The following is a 22,256-nucleotide window of genomic DNA, read 5'->3' as shown; positions in this document are numbered from 1 at the left end:
ATTCCATTGAAACACCCATCAAACCCAGCCCATACATTCTTCAAAACTAAGACTATCAATCACCAAGCTATTCCCAAAAATACAACATCAAATTACTAACCCAAAACTAGATTTGGGTTCTACCAACAAAAACACCCATATCAAAACCCAATATCATTAAAATAATACAACGGAAACTTAATCAAAATCCCACAATCCATTTTAGAACATTGAACATAATCGAGCCTCACAAAACGAAACCCAAAAGAATATACTATTCAGCCAACACAAAGAGTCCAACCAGAATTTTCCTCAACAAACATAACACATAAAATTAATCTTTATAAAAATGGATTTCTATCATCCCCACAAAACAAAACCCATTTGGCTACCCCTTCCAAAAATCACCAAATTTCCAGAAATTACCCAATCCAATTAACTCAAACATCTATTGAAATCAAGGAACCAAAACACCAATCTTAAGCTATAAAAATCAAAACCACAAATGGGGAGAGCACCATTCGGCCAACCAACACAGAACCCTAAGTTCTTCTATTTCAACAAAACTTAAATCAAACTCCATTTTCATTTAGCATTATACCTAAAATATAAATACAACCAATAACCCATTCAAACCCTAGATTATCACTTAAATAGAAACCCCAAAAGACCCATACGGTTTCTATAGAAAATCAGAGAGTAAGAACGAAATCCAAAACAAAAGGAAGAGGAAATCTCATCGCATCATTTCTACATTTTCGGCCTCCCCAAATTCCTACAGAAAAATCTCTCTCTCGGCAGCCACACACTCTCGAGCTCCATCTCTCCCACGGGTCAGCAGATGCAAACTGAAGAGAAGAAGAGAAAAGGGAAGAGAAGAGGGCATCGGGCTGCTGTGGCGGAAGAAGGAGAAGAGAGGAGGGGAAGAGGGGTTCGGATGAGAAAGAAACCGAGAGGGGGGGTTGTGCCGGGCGTGAGGGAGAGAAAGAGAGAGAAAGAAGAAAAGAAAAGAAAGAAGAAGAGAGGAGTGACGTGTGGGTGAGGGGGAGAGAGAGAGAGAGAGAGAGAGAGAGAAAAAAAAAAGAGAGGAAAAGAAATAGAATGGATAATGTGAGGGACACGTGGCATAAGATGAGTGGTTGGGAGGGGATAATGAAATCATCTCCAACCAATCGGGTGACGCCACGTGGCAGAGGGGATTGCCTTTTTATTTTAATGCTTAGACTTCTATAAATTATACTAGGACACCATAAAATTAAAACCTTATCATTTAATAATTAACATTTGGCCCCACATATATTTAAACTACACTTTAATCAATGAGATTAATTATTTATTCCATTAAGTCCCATTATTACTATTATTGTTATCATAATTCTATTATTTTATCATAGACTTATTTTATATAAATATTATTACCTAGAATATAATTATAAATCACATTTATTCAATAAATGTAATTTATTAATTGCTTAGTTACCCATTTTATTTTCTAGGTTTTTACAATATCACGTTTCCAGCGTTAGATTTGAGTTTGGAAGTTTCAATATACTAGGATCTAGGGTTTTGTCTCAAAATCCTAAGAGAGATAAGAGAGAAATTGTGTGAGAAATGGAGAGAAAAAAACCGGAGAAATGAGCTAAAATGAGCTCGTTGGTGTCTTAAAATGTGGCCTGTCCGGACACATAAATCGCTTGTCCGGACATGAATATGTGAAAACGAAGACATGAACTTTCTGTAAGGCTCGTCCGGACATGAAAATGGTTCGTTCAGACACGTGTAGAAACTAGGACTTACTGGAAGTCCCTTCTACAAGCCCGTCCGGACACAGCAGCGAACACAGAGTTTCTACCAAGTCCGTCCGAACACACGTTTTGGTCTGTCTGAACGCACAACTCAAAAAGTCACCTTTGAACATTTATGAGTGTTTTCCCATATTTTTCTTAATTTATCACTTAATTAGTCTAATTCATGTTTTTAATACTTGAATAATTTCTTGGACGTTACAATCTAGATAGCATAGATATGATTGAAGTCATAAGAGGAAAACCTTCCTAGTTGGGTGCACGACCAAGTGGGAGTGAAACAGTCCCTTTAGTCATACACCACACATCCATCCTATGGATCTAGGACTAGGATTTTAATCCTAACTCAATTGCTATGTCACTACAAAATAAAAAAAATTAAAAGCGCATTCCTGGTATTTTTTAAATGCCAGGAATGTATGAATAAATGCCAGGAAACATGTTCTTGGCATTTGATTAGTGGCAATTTTAATTACCACTAGTGAAGTGTCTAGAAAATTACAATTATTGGCATATATCACATATGCCAAAATATCCTGGCACAATGATTTGTGCCAGGAATGAACCAACTTGCGCCAGGAAAATCATTGTGCCAGGAATGAACCAACTTGCGCCAGGAAATAATTCCTGGTGCATAGTTGCACCCTCTGGCGCATGCCTATGTGCCAGGATGTGTTTTCTCATGCGCCAGGGAGTTTGAACTTCTTGGCGCATCCATGCATTAGGAAGCCATTACTTTTATTTAATTAAAATTAATTTGCATTAATCCTGTAGAACAAAAATTTTTAAAACCTATAAAATCGGTTTCTAAAGTTCTAAAATCCTGATAAACAAAAAAATAAACATCATACACAAATCCTAATTTATGGTTCTGATTGTGGTCGCTGCTGACTATAAACAATAATACACTAAAAACTCTTCACAAGGTTAATTTACTTCTAAAGAATTAGAAATACAAAACTCTTTCCCTGTAGATGAATTCTCAAGAAGCACTTTTTATGTGAAAAATTGTTATCAGTTAAAGATTTCCCTGTACATGAATTCTTAATAAGCAAGTTTGTATGTAAAAAATCTTCACATCAAGTGAACTTTATAGGGCAAATAATTGGGCTTGTCACTTGCCTTTAAATCCTAATACCAAAACGCAAGAACACCTAGTACAACAACTTGGAGTGCCAAGTGATTATGACACAACTAATTGTTGTACTCATCACACTGAAGCTTTGAAATCTGCAGCTTCATACTGATTATCGGATGCAATTCACTTGAGCAAAAGGCTCAGGGTTTGCTTTGGGAGCAACTTTCGAGACTACAAAAACATTCCAGATTCTCAGTGTTCCATCCCCTGCTGCGGATGCTTCGGTGCAACCATTCGGGCTCTGAAATAAATATATGATGAAAACTATCAGGCTCTGAACAAGGAAAAAAAATTATGGCTAGGAGAATTAGTAAGAAGATTAAAACTCTTTCAATCAGACAAGTGCAAGGAGCAAACAGCTTGGCCTTGTACATCCTGTTGGACTTACATAACCAATTATCTGTTTTAGTCTTCTCTCTAGTACTGCTTAGACAACTTTTGTTTGAACACTTCTAGTTTCTAGTATTATTTTTATGTATAAGAAACTTAACTAAAGGAACCAGCAAGAGAAGAGCACCAAAGGCACACAATTGAGCATTTTCATATCTATGTTGTGTGTCTGTAGGGCTCCTATGAGCTCCTACATGAGCTTTCTAGCTCCTAGACATAAATTTTGTCATTGAACCACTAATCAATAATATAAAGTTTGAGTTATACAAAACCTATATGTTCAAATATAAATCATTGGCTTCATTGGTAAATTTTTAAAAGGTACACAAAATCTTACATCAGTATTGGGCTTTCCAAAATTCCCTGAATCATTCAATAAGTTTAGCAACAAGTCTCTCACATTTAATTGGGAAAAGTTGGCAGGAGCTGTGGAAGAAAGCCATCTTGAATTGTTTTCTCAAACATGAAGAATATCATGAGGTTCATGGTGATACAGTGTACTGTGGTATACCCAAAACTAATGCTTCCCAAGTTTGACAGAAAATTAGATCATATAAAGAAATTATTGGAATCATATAATAAACCCTAGAACTGCTTTTATCTTCCAACAATCTCTAGAAAATTCAACACCTAGAATTCCTAGAACTGCTTTGCATAAAACGTGGAAGTACTGGCTTTGCATAGTATAGTTGCATCACAAAATCATTAGTTAGAAACAAAGATGATGCATACAGGGCCTTGTCTTATAGACAACACAGTTTTTTAGAGGCTTGACACAGCTAAGTTAAAGAAAAAAATGTTAGAAACGGAGAAGCTATTTTATTTTTATTTTTGTTTCTCTATTTCTAGTCTTCCTGTCCTCCTCCGCAAATTGCAGAGTGAGTGCACAGATTTCTTGTACTATAAGTTCTGTACATTTTTCTGAGTTTTTTGTAAACTATCTGTTCATTTTTTACTTACCAAAAGCAAATGTCTGTCCAGTTATTTTTCTGAGTTCTTTTGCCCGTTATATATCTATTGAAATGCCTATATATAAATCATATTAAATTTTATGGTTTAAGCTTGGAATTGTAAAGATAACATCTAAACTACACTACTATGAGGTACAAAACTTTGGCTATAAGGTCCCTGGTTCAGTGCCATGAGGAATCTAGCAATGTTAGCATAGGGAGCTAAATTCATTCTTTGGACCTTGTATGTCATGATCCATGAAAACTTTAGCCCACACATATGTTGTTACCCCAAAATGACTAATTAAAGTTACAATTGAAGCTTCCTAGAGTCATTTACGTAACTCAGGCTCACCTAATAAGGAAGCAATATTAGGCTTAGTACTTATGAAACACCTTCATAATCCATCTACCCAATGTTGGACTAACTTTTGGATTTCACATTATGTAGACCACCGCATAGACAAATAACTAAGTGCATTACATACATGCAGGCATAAGGGAGAGCATTGACTTTTAATATACGTGGGGTTCAGGTAGCTAGGACCTAGGTAGGAGTAACAAACTAGTTTGAATTAGTTACAAGCTAGTTGGAGTTGTTTGTGCTACAGCTATTGGGCTAGCCTAGGACAGGGGCACCCTTTCTTTCTATGGTAAACATATATTTCTTTGCATTCTTTCTAAATCCCTTTGCATCAGCTAGTTTCCTACAACTGATTGAAAAAACAAATTTAATGTTTACCAAAGTTAGATTTGGGACAAAGGCAAGATTGAAGAGGTTCTATATAATGTGAGTGTACATATATATGGCATTGAAAATAGGATATAAATAGTGAGAACAAGGGAAAATGAATTGCCCAGAACTAATTATAGAAAGGTGATTTTCATATGTTTCAATTAATGAACAACATTTTTCATTTACCTTTAAACTAAGAAGAAGAACAATATCAACAATAGTACAAAACATTAAGCCAACAGCTCTCTCTCTCTCTCTCTCTCTCTCTCTCTCTCTCTCTTTCATATGTTTCAATTTATGAACAACATTTTTCATTTACCTTTAAACTAAGAAGAACAACAATATCAACAATAGTACAAAACATTAAGCCAACAGCTCTCTCTCTCTCTCTCTCCTCTCTCTCATATGTTTCAATTTATGAACAACATTTTTCATTTACCTTTAAACTAAGAAGAAGTACAATATCAACAATAGTACAAAATATTAAGCCAACAGCTCTCTCTCTCTCTCTCTCCTCTTTTTTCTTGTTCCTTTAAATGGGAAAAGGTGTTGGAATTGCCCTTCTTAAATATCATTTTCTTTCTTTATCTCAATGAAGATACAAACACAGCCACACAATGATAGGATTTATGCCTATATTTACCCACTTCAACCAATATTGCAAGAATAACCAGCATTACCTATCATAACATGTAGACATGTTGAAATTATAAATCGAATTGCTTAAGAATATGGCCCATTTTCTTGGTACAGAGAGACCTAACCTTAAAGTGGATAAACCATCAACTCATACTATGCCCTATGATAGGTAGAAAACTGGAACAAAGATGCATATTTACAGTGCTCCAGGTCTAGTATACATTTCTGGAAAAGTAAAAAGTCAGTCAACATGACGAACTAAAAGGAGACTATTATACTCGACCAGTTCATTAAATAACCCATGTTTCATGAAACCCAAAGATATAATGGCCAGGCCTTTAAGATCATTCACTTAAATTAGAAAATTTTCACTCTGAAATCATCAGGTTAGAACCAATAATCTTGTTACTCCTCATGGGTCTGAATTATTAACAGTATGATGCACTCAGGATATTTATCCAATTCATTCTCCCATTTGCTCCGCCTCTCTATCTCTCTGAGTTCTATATTTGGTGGACTTCAAGATACCATGCTAATAGATTCTATAATTGTCTTTTTGACAATTCACCTTGAACAATGTATCCTGAGTACATCATACAGTTAATGATGCAGGTGTAGGAGTATTTATATTACCATACCCATAACACCAGCAGAAAGAATCTATAGCATGTAGTGGTAATGGAAAAGCAAAGAAAAATGGAATTTCATGAGCAAAAGTATATGTACATACCTCTTACAGATCAAATAATAAGACCAAAATCGACTTGAACAGAAAAAGAAAAGACATACACACACAGAACACACACACACACACACAAATGTTAATAAATTACACAATTTCAATGGGAAAGCTCTTAGCCTTTTGTGTGTTAAACAGAATTCCCAAGAAAGAACACAAACAAACAAACCCCAAATAAACAAAAACCCAAATTTTCCAACAAATATTGAACTTTTAACGAACCCAATCAAAATGAAAATTTAGGGTTTTTCACAAATGAGCCTCCAACAATTATTTTAACTAATCGAAAACCACCACATTCACTCAAGAAATTCAAACCATAAATTCATGAAATTGACCACATTCACTAAAAGATAAAAAAAAATTAAAAATGAAACCATGGACCAGGAAGAGTGAAAACAGTAAGTAAAACACACCGAATGATTAGAGGGAGGCGAGCTGGTGGGCTGAGCGGGCTGGCGGCGTCGATCAACGGTGGTGGAGCGGTGGTTTCTTGGAGGAGATTTGTGAGAGAGAGCGATAGAACAACAAATCTTGGACACCAAAAGCAATTGATCGATCGTAAGAGGCAGAGAGAGATATAGAAGAAAACTGATGTAATCAGAGAGAGAGAGAGAGAGAGAGAGAGAGAGGCATACGTGTTTAAGCCTCGCGACATTCAATGTAACAGTCAACTCCACTGTCACGGATTAAGGATGGGTTTTAGATGAGTTTGATGAAGGGTTTTGTAGTAATGGTTGTGGTAATGGATTAATAAACTGAAAATTACAGATAAATGGCAAATTCGAGGATGCCCTCCCTCCAATACTGTTTTCACAGCAACAAGCAACAAGCAACAAGCAAGATGACCTATTGTTCCCTCTTATGGCGTTATATATTGGCCTTACAAGACAGTTAATAAAACGCAATAACTAATACATAAAACGCAACAACTAAAAGTAGCTAAAAACGACAAGCAGCACCCCATGGAACGCAGATGTCCAATGCACCGTTTTAGCCCCTCAGCAAGCCTTCCAGCTGGACTGCACTAAACTTCTTATTTACTATCTAACTGCCACGTGTACGACAGTCAACCACCCACTTCCTTTAACTCAGTCGACTTCTAGAGACTTCAACTCCAGCCTGTTTCTCATCTTCCTTCCCGTTCTCAAGCTTCCAGCTTTCTCCTTTCTTCCACCTTTCAGCTCGAGCTCTCTATCCATTACAATACCTCCCCCTATCAAAGCACCTTGCCCACAAGGTGCGGGTAGGCGTTTGCGAGAGTATGATACTCCTCCCACGTGGCATCGTCCGCCGTTTGTCCCTCCAAACGGACAAGAACTTCGATGAAGGGTCGATTATCTTTCGGCCGTGAACGACGGGCAAGGATCTCCACCGGTTCAGGACGGAGCACCCCTTGAGCATCAACTGGTGGAAGTCTTGGTAGGGCCGAAGATGACGACCCCAACTTTGGTTTAAGCTGGGACACGTGGAAGACGGGATGTATTCGGGCATCTGGAGGCAGGTCCAGTTCATAGGCTACATCGCTGATCTTGCGGATGATGGTGAAAGACCCGTAAAAACGGGGGGCAAGTTTTAGGGCTCGGCGGTATGCCACGGATGATTGCCGGTACGGCTGCAATCTCAGGTAGACTTCTTGCCCTATGTCAAAATTTCTCTCTGATCTCCTTAAATCTGCATACTTTTTCATTCGTTGTTGGGCATTTTCCATGTTGTGTTGGAGAAGACTGAGGATTTGCTCTCTGTTACGTAGCACCTCCTCCAATGCCTCTACGCGAGTAGTGCCCGGAATGTAGCTCAGCAACTGGGGTGGAGGTGTCCCATATACAGCCTCGAATGGGATTATCCTTGTAGAGGCATGCCAGGAAGTATTGTACCAATACTCTGCCCATGGCAGCCAATTGGTCCAATGCTTAGGACTGTCCTGAGTGAAACATCTCAGGTAGTTTTCCAGGCATTTGTTGACTATTTCTGTTTGCCCGTCTATCTGGGGGTGATAGCTAGTACTCATCTTGAGAGTAGTCCCTTGCAACCTGAATAGCTCACCCCAAAATGCACTGGTAAATGTTGGGTCACGGTCCGAGATAATGGATTGCGGTATGCCGTGTAATTTGAACACATGGAAAATGAATAACTGAGCCACCATAGCTGCAGTGTAGGGGTGTGATAGGGAGATAAAATGACCGTATTTGGATAACCTATCTACCACAACCAGTATCACTGAGTGCCCCCTAGAGGAGGGTAGTCCTTCCACGAAGTCCATTGAGATGTCGGTCCAAACCTTGGTAGGGATAGGGAGGGGTTGAAGTAACCCTGCAGGGGAGGTATTTTCATACTTGCACCTCTGGCAAACCTCACATTCTCGGATGAATTTTTTTATATCTCGCCTCATTCCCTTCCAGAAGAAATCTCGCTTGGCCCTATGTAGAGTCTTCTCATACCCCGAGTGCCCAGCTGTAGGATCACTGTGTACAAAGGTCAATACTTGGGTCTTAAGTTGAGGGGAGTGCCCTAGGATGATTTTGTTTTTATACAAGAGAAGGTCATCCCGGACAGAGTATTTCCGGGTATCTAGCTCATTGTTATTCCACTTATTCCATAGTTGCTGTAGGTCTTCATCCTCTGCATATTGCTGTTTCAGATCCGCTGTCCAGCTAGGGGTAGGAATAGATAGTAAGGAAAGGGTTATCTCCTCGACCCAATCCTCCCTTCGAGAAAGAGCATCCGCCACCCGGTTATCCGCCCCTTTTTTATACTCCACAAGGAAGTCATAACCAAGCAGTTTGGTTATCCACTTCTGCTGGAAGGGGGTGCCAACCTTCTGTTCCAGCAGGAACTTTAAGCTTTATTGGTCCGTTCTTACCATGAAAGGTTGTCCCAAAAGGTAAGGCCTCCATTTCTGAACTGCAGTGACTAGGGCAAATAGTTCTTTTTCGTATGTGGACATGTATAGGGCTTTACCCTTGAGAGCCTTGCTAAGGAAGGCTATAGGCTGCTTCCCTTGCATTAACACAGCCCCTATGCCACTCCACTGGCATCACATTCTATAATAAAGGGTTTAGAAAAATCGGGTAGGGCCAAAACCGGTGCCTGGGTTACAGCGACCTTCAAAGCCTGAAAAGCCTCCCTAGCTGAGTCATTCCACTCAAACGAGTTCTTTTTAAGCATAGAAGTCAGAGGGGCAGCGATAGAACCATAGCCTCTGATGAATTTACGGTAATACCCCGTCAAACCCAAAAATCCCCTTAATGCCTTAATGTTTTTCGAAAATGGCCAATCCACCATAGCCTAAATTTTTTTTGGGTCAGCACATACTCCCTGTGCAGTAACTATATGACCCAGGTAATCCACTTCATCACTCCCAAATTTGCATTTAGACATTTTAGCAAACAACTTGTTTTGTCTTTAGAGTTCAAGGGTGGTTTTCAAATGTAATAGGTGTGACCCCATATCCCCACTGTACACTAAGATATCGTCAAAGAAGACAAGGATAAACTTCCTTAGGTAAGGTTTAAAAATATGGTTCATAAGGCCCTGAAAAGTGGATGGCGCGTTAGTCAGCCCAAATGGCATAACTAAGCATTCGTAGTGCCCTTCTTGAGTTCGGAAGGCTGTTCTGGGAATGTCAGCCTCCACCACTCGGATTTGGTGGTAGCCGGATCGTAAGTCCAGCTTAGAAAAAACTTTGGCTCCTCCCAATTCACCTAACAGTTCATCAACCACAGGTATAGGGAACTTATCTTTCACGGTTACCTTGTTTAGAGCTCTGTAGTCTATGCACATACGCCAAGAGCCGTCCGCCTTTCTAACCAATAAGACTGGAGAGGAGAAGGGGCTGTTGCTGTGCCTTATAACTCCTGATTCCAGAAGCTCCTTGACTATCTGTTCAATTTCCTCCTTTTGATAGAAGGGGTACCTATAGGGCCTGACTGACACGGCCTGTACCCCTGGCTGTAATGGTATGGAATGGTCATAAGAGCGGTTAGGAGGTAACCCCTTTGGTTCCTGGAAGACATCCCCATACTCTTGTAAAATTGGGGAAATGGGCCCAGGCGAGTTGGGGAGCTCTGCAGTGTCCCCTTCCTGCCTTCGCATTGCCCAACACCCTGCTGAGTTGCTCACCAACTGGAGCAAAATACCCTTCTGCTCTTGCTTCGATAGTTTGAAAGAATCCCCCTTAGCAAAGCTCACATTTGGCCCTCTTTGTAACCCTAGTAACATACAACTCTTTCCCTCATACTGAAACTTCATCTGGAGTTTGGTGAAATCCCACATGATGGGACCCAAGGTCCTTAGCCATTGTATTCCAAGCACTATATCACAGCCGGCTAGTGGTAATATAAACAACTCAGTTCCGAACACAGTTCCCTGCACCTTTATTTCCACTCTTTGACTTCGGCCTGGGCTCCTCACTTCTTGTCCATTAGCAATCTGGACCAAGATTCCATCCTGCTTCACTGGTCTAATCCCCAAGGTGGCTGCTAATTCCGTGTCAATGAAATTATGAGTGCTGCCAGAGTCTATTAGGATAACCACTTGGTGGAACCTCAGGAGACCGACTACCCTCATAGTCTTAGGGCTGGGATTGCCAGTAATGGCATTTAGTGAAATTTCCGGAAACTCCTCCATAAAAAATTCCCCCGGGTCCTCTTCCAATTGATCTGGTTTCTTGACCAATTCCTCTTCACCACCTTCCACTGCTTCAAGGATAAATAATTTTGGAGCCACGCATACATGCCCCCTCGTCCATTTCGCGTCACAAGTATAGCACAGGCCCTTTCGTCGCCTTTCATCCATCTGTGCTTGCGAAATTTTGTGAACCGGAACCAAGGCTTGGCTCGGTCTCAACCCTTCATTACCCGGTAGTCCACCTCCTCCTGGTGGTCGAAAATTCTGCTTGATCTGATCCTGATGAAACTTCCTATTTGAATTGGAAATAACATTTCCCTTGGTGAATCCCACCGGTAGGTTAACACTCAACCCTTGGCCTGAGTACTGGAATTGTCCAGAATTGGTAGCAGTTCTAGGATACTTTCTACACGTAGCCACGCATTCTTCTTGCATTCTAGCTAAGGAGTAGGCATCCACCAGAGTTGTAGGATTGAACATCCTCACAGGCACTCTGATTTCGTCCCTTAGTCCCCCCAAAAAACAGCTCAGCTTGTGGTACTCGGGTAAGTTGCGGACCTTCAGAGCCAGAGTGTCGAATTGGTTCTTATAGTCTTCTAACGCACCTTCCTGTTTTAGCTTTGACAGGGACTCCATCGGATCATCATACGAGCTTCTACCAAATCGAATCTGCATTGACCTCACGAATTCTGCCCAAGGAATGGCTGGGTTACTGGCCCGTAATTCCCTGAACCAGAGCAACGCCTTGCCATCCATGTGAAAGGAAGAGATGGATAGCCGATGCTCCATTGGGGTACTATAGTATTCGAAGAATTGCTCAGCCCTACAACACCAAGTCTCCGGGTCCTCACCGTCAAAACGAGGAAAATCCAGCCTCACAGACTTTGGCTTCAGCAACCCATCACCCAGACCAGATCCAGATGATTCTCCGCCACTGTAGTCCTGGGGGTAAAGCACAAACTGCTATGTCTCATTTCTATTGCTCGGGGTGGTTCTGGACTGCTTATCCAAATGCTCCTGAATTTTCTGCATCTGAGCTGTAATACGCCTGTTCACGTCTTCCTGTTGAGCTACTTGAGCTTGTAATAGCCCCATCACATCTCCCCGAGTGACCACATCTTCATGGTTTCTCGAGGGATTTTCTGCTGCCATAGATCGGGTTTTCATGTGCGGATCAGGCTCTGATACCAATTTGTAACAGTCAACTCCACTGTCACGGATTAAGGATGGGTTTTAGATGAGTTTGATGAAGGGTTTTGTAGTAATGGTTGTGGTAATGGATTAATAAACTGAAAATTACAGATAAACGGCAAATTCGAGGATGCCCTCCCTCCAATACTGTTTTCACAGCAACAAGCAACAAGCAAGATGACCTACTGTTCCCTCTTATGGCCTTATATACTGGCCTTACAAGACAGCTAATAAAACGCAATAACTATTACATAAAACGCAACAACTAAAAGTAGCTAAAAACGACAAGCAGCACCCCATGGAACGCAGATGTCCAACGCACCGTTTTAGCCCCTCAGCAAGCCTTCCAGCTAGACTGCACTAAACTTCTTATTTACTATCTAACTGCCACGTGTACGACAGTCAACCACCCACTTCCTTTAACTCAGTCGACTTCCAGAGACTTCAACTCCAGCCTGTTTCTCATCTTCCTTCTCGTTCTCAAGCTTCCAGCTTTCTCCTTTCTTCCACCTTTCAGCTCGAGCTCTCTATTTGTTACATTCAACTTAAAAAATGAGCAATTTTTTCACAATCCCACACAAGTATTTAGCCAATACAAGCATCAATTTTTCATTCGCTATCTTGTTAAAATCTAGGGATTTTTTTCCCACCTTCCGAAAATATATATTTCCTGGCATAGTGGCATCTGAGTATTTCATTCCTAGTGTAAATGCTTACTCCAGGATTTCCATAAAAACATCCTGACATAGGGCTGCAAATGAACTAAGTCGAGCCGAGTTCGAGCTTTTTTTGGACCTGCTCGAATTTTTTTTAGCCTGTTTGAACTCGGCTCGTGAGCTCGAAAAATTCTGAAAATTCTGTTCGAGGCTCAGCTCGTTAAGGGTTTTTGAGGTTCGAACTCGGCTCGAACTCGTTACATATTTCTGAAATGAACGAGCTCGAGCTCGGGTTTTTTTTTAGCACTTTCAAGCCATTATAACAAGTGTTTCAAGTTTATAACATTCAATTTCAAAGCAATTTAAAAGATGTAAATTTAAACTGAAACATTGAAAGTTTTACATTGATTCTCAACATTCATAATGTTAACAAGCTATCAAACTTACAACTTAATATTTAAACTTAAAACTTACAAATTACAAATTACAAATTACAAATTACAAATTACAAATTACAACAACTTCCAAATAACAAATTACATTAATTTACAAATTACAACTTACAAAATACAAATTAAAAATTACAAACTACAAACAACAAATGAAAACTTGCAAGTTACAACTCACTTCATAAGGCCAACATTCAACAACAAATTCCAGATTACACATTCTCAAGAGTTCCAACATTAAAAAAAAAAAAAAGAAAAAAAAAAAAAAGGCAATATACAAGAATTCTCAAGAATTCCAAGTATTTTAATTTTCCAATACATCTAAGTATCCATCAATGATCTATCCAAGTTTCAAGCTAACAAGATTCTCAAGAATTTCAAATTTCCAAAACATCCAAATACACAAACATAGAAAACAACATGAACTACAAATCTAAGTTATCTAAGTTCTAACAATAAACTAGCAAGTCTAGCATTCACAAAAACAAATCGAGTAGCATATCCCTGTGGATGGATAGTCCGCATCTCAAGAATTCTAACAAAAACTAGTCAATAGTTAACCTGCCAAGGCTGTCAGCTTGCAAATCTTCAAGCTAACAATATAACATCTTAACATACACAAAATAACATAAACTAGTAAACTACACAATCTACACTACACAACACAAGCATTCAAAAAAATTAAGTCTAATTGTCAAGCTTACAAAATAAACAAGTTTAAATACATGGCACTATGGCAGTGCAGCAAATCCCCCAGGAGGCAGGGATTAACTTCTTCACCTGTTTATTACACATTTACAAGAGAAAAAGAAAAAATTAGCAAGAAATTAATAATCATAATCAGAAAAAAGTAAGCATGTAAACAGAACATAATCAATGTATAACCAGTGTATAAATGAGTCTAAAATTACCATTAAATAAAACAGAATCAACTTACCATGAGCTTACAAAATACTAACAAAAACTTTCCCAAAATACAACACTTCTAGAATAGTTCCAATCCACTTCCATACCAAGTATCTGCTTAAAATAACCGAAGAAAAAAGTAGATGAGTTATTTCTTTCAAGGCGAAGTACAGAATAGCAAAATAAATAAATAAAAATATATTAGAATTTGATCTCATTAACTATAACAAAAAAAATACTCCACAATCCAGCACTAAGGCAAGTCAATCTCCACCAAAGAAGGTTCATCCAACTACAAAAAAAAAACAAAGAACATTGGTTGCTATTTATTTAAGGGAAAAAATAAACTCATTTAGCAACACACCTACAAATTATAATACTCACATTAGAAGATTTACTAAGTCCATGTAGTGCTCGAACCCATTCAGCTCCACACAGCAAAATCTCAACAGTTTTAGTAGATAAAGATGCACGATAGGGATCATTGACCCTTCCACCAGCACTAAATGTTGATTTCGAGCTCACTGTAGTGATAGGAATTGAAAGGATGTCCCGTGCCATCTTAGATAAAATGCGGTACTTAAGTTGATTGGATTTCCACCACTCCAAAGCATCAAACTTCAAATCAGTACCCTCATCACAGATATAAAAATCTTCTTCCAAATATATTTCCAAATCCGACTTCACAGGTTGAAAGGTATCAACACTTCTTACAAAAGAGTTAAACATAGCCATTCCACTTTTAGTGCCCCTTTGAACACCACTAGATGAACCATCACTTGAAGATGAAGCAGAATTATAATAACTTTGATGCCCACGGTTTGGGGTAGCAGTTAAGTTGTGGGCATCAACATACTCACAATACAACTCATTTAAAACACTATGTACCTTTTCAACATTTCTAGTGGCTACAGGCTCTTGATAAATTTTAGGGAAACAAAATTGTACAAGTTTCAACTTAAACCTTGGATCCAAAACAGCACCAACAGCCATGAGTAGATTGCATTCCTCCCAGTATTTCTCAAATTTCAAATACATTTTTTCTGCCATAGTTCTTACATAAACATTAGCATCCTTAGATTTTTTACCCAACACATCTCTTATTCTCCAAACCTTAAGAAGAAATAAATTAGAAGTTGGATAATTACTCCCTCATACTATCTTTGTCACCTCATTAAAAACCTCTAAAACATGACAAACATTCTCAACTTTAACCCAATCATCAACACTTGGCACCCAATGAAAGCTTTGATCCCTATCTTCATACCTTGGGAACACCTCCCTAAACTCTAATGCAGTAGACAACATCATATAAGTGTTATTCCACCTAGTAGGAACATCTAAAATCAGTTTCTTATAGGACAATTGTAACTGCTTTGCAATTTTAAGAAATTGCTTCAACCTACCATCCGATGCAACTATATACTTTGTACCATCCCTAACACAATCCACAATATCTCCAATTTGACTAATACCATCTTCCACCAATAGATTAGTGATATGAGCACAACAACGTACATGAAAGAGTTGTCCCTTAACAGCTAATGTCTTTTTCAAAGTAAAATCATCTTTTAAAATTCGAATGGCCACATCATTGTTTCTTGCATTGTCTACTGTTATTGTAGATACCTTATTCTCAATTCCCTACTCAATGAAACTCTTTTGAAGTGCATCAGCAATTATAACACCACTATGAGGGGGTGGGACATTAAAAAAGTTCAAAACACATTTTTGTAAATGCCACCAAGAATCAACAAAATGACATGTAACTACCATATAAGACACTCTCTGACCTAAGGTCCACATGTCAGTAGTTATATTTACTTTGTTAACATTTTTCAACAAATTTTTCAACTTCTTTTTCTCTATTTCATAGGTAGACATACAATCACTTTTAGCAGTTGTACGAGATATCTTTTGCCAATAAGGAGTGTTAGCCCTCATAAACTTGTTAAACAAAACATGTTCCACTACCATAAAAGGATAGTCATGGTAAAGTATCATATGAGAAGCAAGCTCTCGTACCTTCTTATGATCATAAGTAAAACATGATCTGGAGCCCACACTGCCACAATCAGAGTCAAATGTAATCACCTTCTGCTTCTTGCTAGCTACTATGAGTGGAATACAGCTATTCAAGTGCCTATGAAATTGAGTTGTGGCGCTCGAAGCAGGAATGCCAAGGATAGATTTACAGTGAATGCACTGAGCTTTCTTCACACCTGATTGCAGTAATTCCTTAAAGTCCTTCCAAATTGGAGAGGTCTTCTTCCTTGGCTTCCTTTCACAAGCATGCTTTTGAGGATCATCACCCTCCTGAACCTCCTCAGTAGCACAAGCACTTTCCCCATTGGGGATATGCTGGACAGCATCTCCATCAGGTGATTCAAGACTTACAAGTCCATTGGGGATATGCTGGACAGCATCTCCATTACGTGATTCAAGACTTACAAGTCCATCATCATCATCTGATGCAATATTCATCAGATTTAGGTTCACATCAAGTGAACCTTCGTCTACATTGACTATCAACTCGTCCATGGATAGAGAGTGGTAGCAGACTACATTACAATAATAAACACAAACTACAGTTGTAACGACCCACCCCCAATGAAACAATATTGTCCGTTTTTTGGCTCCCCAAACCAGACTTTCCAGGAGGTCACCCATCTTGAGATTGCTCTCGCAGAAGCACGCTTAACTATGGAGTTCTGATAGGTTCATAACCATCATGGCTTTAAAATGCGTTGTCATAAAGGGTGCATTTATACATATAAACACATCCTCATTCCTAGGTGATGTGGGACGTCACAATCACCCCCTCTTTGGACCTAACGTCCCCGCCGGCGTCCCTCATAGGGCTTGTGCACGCTCCCACCATCTCAGGCTGGGTAATGGCTCTGAAACCATTTGTAATGACCCACCCCCAATGACACAATATTGTCCGCTTTTTGGCCTCTCCAAACCAAACTTCCCAGGAGGTCACCCATCCTGGGATTGCTCTCGCAGAAGCACGCTTAACTGCGGAATTCTGATAGGTTCATAACCATCACGGCTTTAAAACGCGTTGTCATAAAGGGTGCATTTATACATATAAGCACATCCTCATTACCAGGCGATGTGGGACGTCACAACAGTTACACAAAAATATACAAAATATTAAATAAAATAAAATGAATAATAAATCAAACCTAAAAATTTAAATAGCATCATGTTCATACTACAAATTAATACCTAAATGATAATCATGAAACATCAAAATGTATCATTTTTCCTAAATTTCTCAAAACCCAAACTGAGACAGAGAGTTGAAAAAAATCATAGTATATTATACAGAGTATTAAATAAAACAGAATGAATAATAAATCAAACCTAAAAATTTAAATAGCATCATGTTCGTACATTAATGCCTAAATGATAGACATGAAACATTAGAATGTATCGTTTTTCTAGAATTTCTCAGAACCCAAACAGAGACAGAGAGCTGAAAAAAAATCATAGTATATTATACAGAGCATTAAATAAAACAGAATGAATAATAAATATGAAAATTGAAAATTGACTTCTAAATAAAAGACAAGTGTGTGCGCAAAGTGTCAACAAAGATAAGCACAGCGGAAAGTAAATGACACAGAGATTTTTGTTGACGAAGTGGAAACTCAATCAAGAGAAAAACTACTCTGAGGCAGCCAAACCCAGGAATTCCACTATTCAGAAGACAAAGCTAGATACAAGATAGTAACACTCACATATACTCGATGCAGTGGTCGTACCTTGCTCTCTGACGTGTAACCCAACACGAACGCTTCCCAACCAGGTCTCCTACCTGAAGAGGTCTTCAATGGAATCCTTTACCTTAGGGCCAACCCCTAAGATAGACTTCAGATGTAGCGCAGCAACAGCACACTTGCAATGGCTTCAGATGAAAAATCACGTCTCTGAGCAGTTGTGGAATTCAATATCAAATTCTTGCAATTCTCAATGCCCAAGGGCCTCTATTTATAGGCTCAGGGCTCAAATGAGCGTCAGGCAAAATATAGCTGGGCGCCGTCCGGACAGTGGTCATGGTCGTCCGGACGGACAACTGTGCGACAGGATTTTTTAAAAATTTCGCTAAGAAATCTTTCCCGTTTAATAGCTGCATCCGGACGGGATGGCAAATCGTCCGGACGGTCGCACGTCCGCTGTAAGTAATTTTCTTATAAGGTTTCGCGCGTTCGGGTCATGGGGATGAGCGTCCGGACGGCTGAACTTCAACACGCAATTTCCATATCTGCCATGCGCGCGTCCGGACCATGAGAGGCAGTCGTCCAGACGGTTGAAGTCGAATCGGCAATTTCCATATTAGTTGCATGCGTGTCCGGACCAAGGCTGACAGACGTCCGGATGGTAATATTTGAATTACGATTCTTGCCTTAAGGAGATGCGCGTCCAGATGAGATACTACATAGTCCAGACGGTTGAACGATCTTTCCTTTATCGGAACTTGGAAAGAATCATAGAGTGGTCGAGTACCGAGAGGCATCCGGACGGGCTGCTGAGACGTCCGGACGGATGCAAGCTGGATAGAAACTTCTCGACTCAGTGGAGGGTCCGGACGGAAGTGAACGTCATCCGGACGGATGATGCTTGGTCTGACTGGCGTCCGGACGGGATGGTTCGATCGTCCGGACGGCTAACAGGGAACCGAAATCTTCGCAATGCAAAGTCTTTTGAGAGTGCTTTGAATAGTGGAATCCCTGTTTACAACATCTTTACACACACAAGTGATTTTGTTCAAACACAGAATCAGGCCAAAATACTAACAAAATCAAACCTAAATTGTCATAAAACCCTAAAACAATTTATCATCTAACATCAAACAACTGAAACTGTTAGTATTATTGGCCTCATTCTATTTGGACAAAATCACGTGTATGTAAAAGATGCTATTTTACAATGGATTCTGCTATTCAGAAGAGTTTCAGAAGATTCTGCCTGCAAGTCAGAAAATCTCCGGTTCCCTGTCAGCCGTCCGGACGATCGTGCTATCCCGTCCGAACGATCGTGCCATCCCATCCGGACGCCCATCTGTCCACTGTTCCATCCGTCCGGACGACGTGCCATACCATCCGGACGCCTGACAGACAAAGCACCATCCGTCCGGACGACGTGACTTTCCGTTCGGACGCACCATTGTATCGAGAAGCTTCTGTTCCAACTTGCATCCGTCCGGACGTCTCAGCAGCCCGTCCGGACGCCTCTCAGTGATCGATCAGCTTCAGATTCTTTCAAAGTTCAATTTAAGGGAAAATTGCTTCAACCGTCCGGACGACGTGGATTCCCGTCCGGACGTGCTCATACATAAGGCAAGAATCGCAATTCAAATATCACCGTCCGGACGACAGTTAGCCTTGGTTCGGACGCGGGTTCATCAGTTAAGGAAATTGCCGATTCGACTTCAACAGTCCGGACGACTGCCTATCATGGTCTATACGCACGCATAGCAGCTATGGAAATTGCGTGTTGAAGATCAGCCGTCCGGACGCTCATCCCCCATGGTCCAGACGCACGAAGCCTTATAAGGAAATTACTTGCAGCAAACGTGCGACCGTCAAGACGACAGTGTCTCACTATCCGGACGTGGCTCTTAAACAGGAAAGATTTTTCAGCGAAATTTTCAGAAAAATCTGAAGCACTGTTGTCTGTCCGGACGGCCCATGTCCACTGTCCGGACGGCACCAGCATATATCACTGCAGTCGCCCATTCTACACCTCAACCTATAAATAGAGGCCCCTGGGCATTGAGAACTGCAAGAATTCGCTATTGAATTCCACAAGTGCTCAGAGAAGTTATTTTGAGAGATCGTTGAGCTGATTAAGTTTCCTCTAAAGCCATTGCAAGTGTGTTGTTGCTGCGCTACAACTGAAGTCTATCTTAGGGGTTGGCCCTAAGGTAAAAGATTCAATTGAAGACCCCTTCAGGTAGGGGACCTGGTTGGGAAGCGTTCGTGTTGGGTTACACGTCAGAGAGCAAGGTACGACCACTGCATCGGGTATATATGAGTGTTACTATCTTGTATCTAGCTTTGTCTTCTAAATAGTGAATATCCTGGGTTTGGCTGCCCCGGAGTAGTTTTTCTCTTAACTGAGTTTCCACTTCGTTAACAAAAATTCTTGTGTCTTTTATTTTCCGCATTGTTATTTTTGTTGACACGTTAAGCACACACTTGTTATTTATTTTAGAAGTCAAATTTTATTTTTTTCAATTGGTATCAGAGCTTGGTACACTCTGTTGAGATTTACTTCTTGAGTGTTATTTTTTTTTACTTCTATATTTTGATATGTCTCAAACTATTAATTTTGTTCCTGCCTTTAATGGTACGAACTATGGCTATTGGAAGGCACGTATGCGTTTCTTTCTGAAATCTATTGACTGTTGGAGTATTGTTGAAACTGGTTGGACCAAACCAGAGGATGCAGCACTCGAACTAGTCCCTAAAAAAAACGTACGTCTTTCAAATGATAAAGCCCTCCATGCTCTGTGCCAAGCACTTTCTCCATCTGAATTCGCCAAAATTTCAAACTGCGAACCAGCCAGTGAAGCATGGCAAATTTGGAAACAACATATGAAGGCACTAAGCTTGTTAAATTTGCCAAACTTCAAATGTTGATTTCAAAATTTGAAGAAATTAAGATGTTGGAAGAAGAGACATTCGGGGAGTTTTACTCCAAGATGAGTGACCTGAGAAACTCCATGGTGAGTCTTGGAAAACCTATCTCGGATGTAAAACTCATCCGAAAGATTCTAAGATCTTCGCCTAAGCGTTTCAGGATCAAAGTAACAACCATTGAGGAAAGCAAAGATCTTGAAGAGATGAAGATTGAAGAGCTTGTGGGATCTCTTCAAACATATGAGTTGTCTCTGCCCCCAGTCAAGAAGTTGAAAACCATTGCCCTAAAGGCTTCCAAGAAGAAGGTAGAAGCCACATCTGAAGATGACTCTGAGGATGAAGAAAAAGTTGTGGCTATGTTAGCCAAAAATTTCAGAAGACTAATGAATGATGATCGGTTCAAGAAGAAGTTTTTTGAAAAAGTAAAGAAATCTCTCAGAGAAGCTGAACCTGAGGAAGAAGAGAAGAAAGATCCCAGAGGACCCCGATGTTTTGAATGCTCAGGCTTTGGGCATATCCAGGCCGATTGCGAGAATCTTAAGAAGGGCAAGGGCAAGGGCAAGGGCAAGGCATACAATGTGACTCTCAGTGATGAGTCAAACGAAGAAGCTCCAGAGTCTGAAAAATTTCTAGCCTTTGTTGCCCCACATGCTGAAGAAGAAGACTCTTACTATTCTGAGCACAGTGATAATGGAGAAGAACTCAAGGAAGCTTACAAGACACTCTATATGGAGTATAAGAAGCTGAGGGAAGGTCGCAAGCAGCACCTCTATGATCTGAACAGTTTGAAGACTGAGAAGAGTTCATTGCTGCTCAGAATACAAAAGCTCGAGGAGAAGCTGCTAGAGACTTAGTTCCAGTTAGAACGAGTCACTGATGAGAAGCTGACTCGTATGCTGTCTATCCAGAAGAGTCCAACTGACAAGACTGGTCTCGAGTATGTAGCTCCCTCTTCTGATGCTCCCTCTACTTCAAAGTCTGTACTTGTAAAAACTGCAGTCCCAGAGCCTCCTCCCACTGTTGAAGATAAAGTGAAGGACAAGGTCAATGATGATGTTACAAGCACTCAGAAGCCTCATTCCATCAGAAGACCTCCCATAAGCCATCATTGCGGTCTAAGTGGGCATGTACGTCCTCAGTGCTCCCTCCTAAAGGCACAGAAAGCCAAGGCCAAGAAAGAAGTGCCCCGACAGGCAAATTATGGCACTAGATCTACGGCCCAGTTTCAGACTCTATGGTATCCGGCTCCCTATTATCAAGCACCAAGATATCAAGCTCCTTGGTCTCATGCACCACGATACCAGGCATCTCAGCACCAGCGGCCTCAGCAGCGGTTTGTACCAGCCAATCACAGTGGCAACTCCACGAACAAACCCAAGCAGTTTAGAAGGCCCCA

The 22,256-nt window shown here is 40.2% G+C and overlaps 1 protein-coding gene and 1 long non-coding RNA gene across 3 annotated transcripts; both read right to left on the bottom strand.

The window, feature by feature from the left end:
* Positions 1 to 2,763: 2,763 nt before the first annotated feature.
* LOC133882646 (uncharacterized) lies at positions 2,764 to 7,215 on the bottom strand. Of its 2 annotated transcripts, XR_009902701.1 has the most exons (3): positions 7,015 to 7,215; positions 6,793 to 6,909; positions 2,764 to 3,163 (listed from the first exon to the last, which is right to left on the bottom strand). It is a non-coding gene; the product is annotated as an uncharacterized LOC133882646 (long non-coding RNA). The 2 variants fall into 2 exon arrangements; XR_009902700.1 differs by having other exon boundaries at positions 6,793 to 7,215.
* An 8,144-nt stretch (positions 7,216 to 15,359) lies between these two features.
* On the bottom strand, positions 15,360 to 16,748 carry LOC133881168 (zinc finger BED domain-containing protein RICESLEEPER 2-like). Its single transcript, XM_062320121.1, has 2 exons — positions 15,981 to 16,748; positions 15,360 to 15,851 (listed from the first exon to the last, which is right to left on the bottom strand). Exons 1-2 carry the CDS (start codon positions 16,746 to 16,748, stop codon positions 15,360 to 15,362), a joined length of 1,260 nt encoding a protein of 419 aa, XP_062176105.1.
* Between the last annotated feature and the right edge of the window lie 5,508 nt (positions 16,749 to 22,256).

This window comes from Alnus glutinosa, chromosome 11, assembly GCF_958979055.1.
Source record: "Alnus glutinosa chromosome 11, dhAlnGlut1.1, whole genome shotgun sequence".
Classification (NCBI taxonomy): domain Eukaryota; kingdom Viridiplantae; phylum Streptophyta; class Magnoliopsida; order Fagales; family Betulaceae; genus Alnus; species Alnus glutinosa.
This window is presented reverse-complemented; position numbering and strand designations above follow the sequence as displayed.

Coding starts and splice junctions, on each gene's coding strand:
- LOC133881168 (XM_062320121.1), bottom strand. CDS start 16,748: ATGGACGAGTTGATAGTCAATGTAGACGAAGGTTCACTTGATGTGAAC. Junction 15,852..15,980: donor GTCAGAGAGTGTCTTATATG/GTAGTTACATGT, acceptor TTCATTGAGTAG/GGAATTGAGAATAAGGTATC.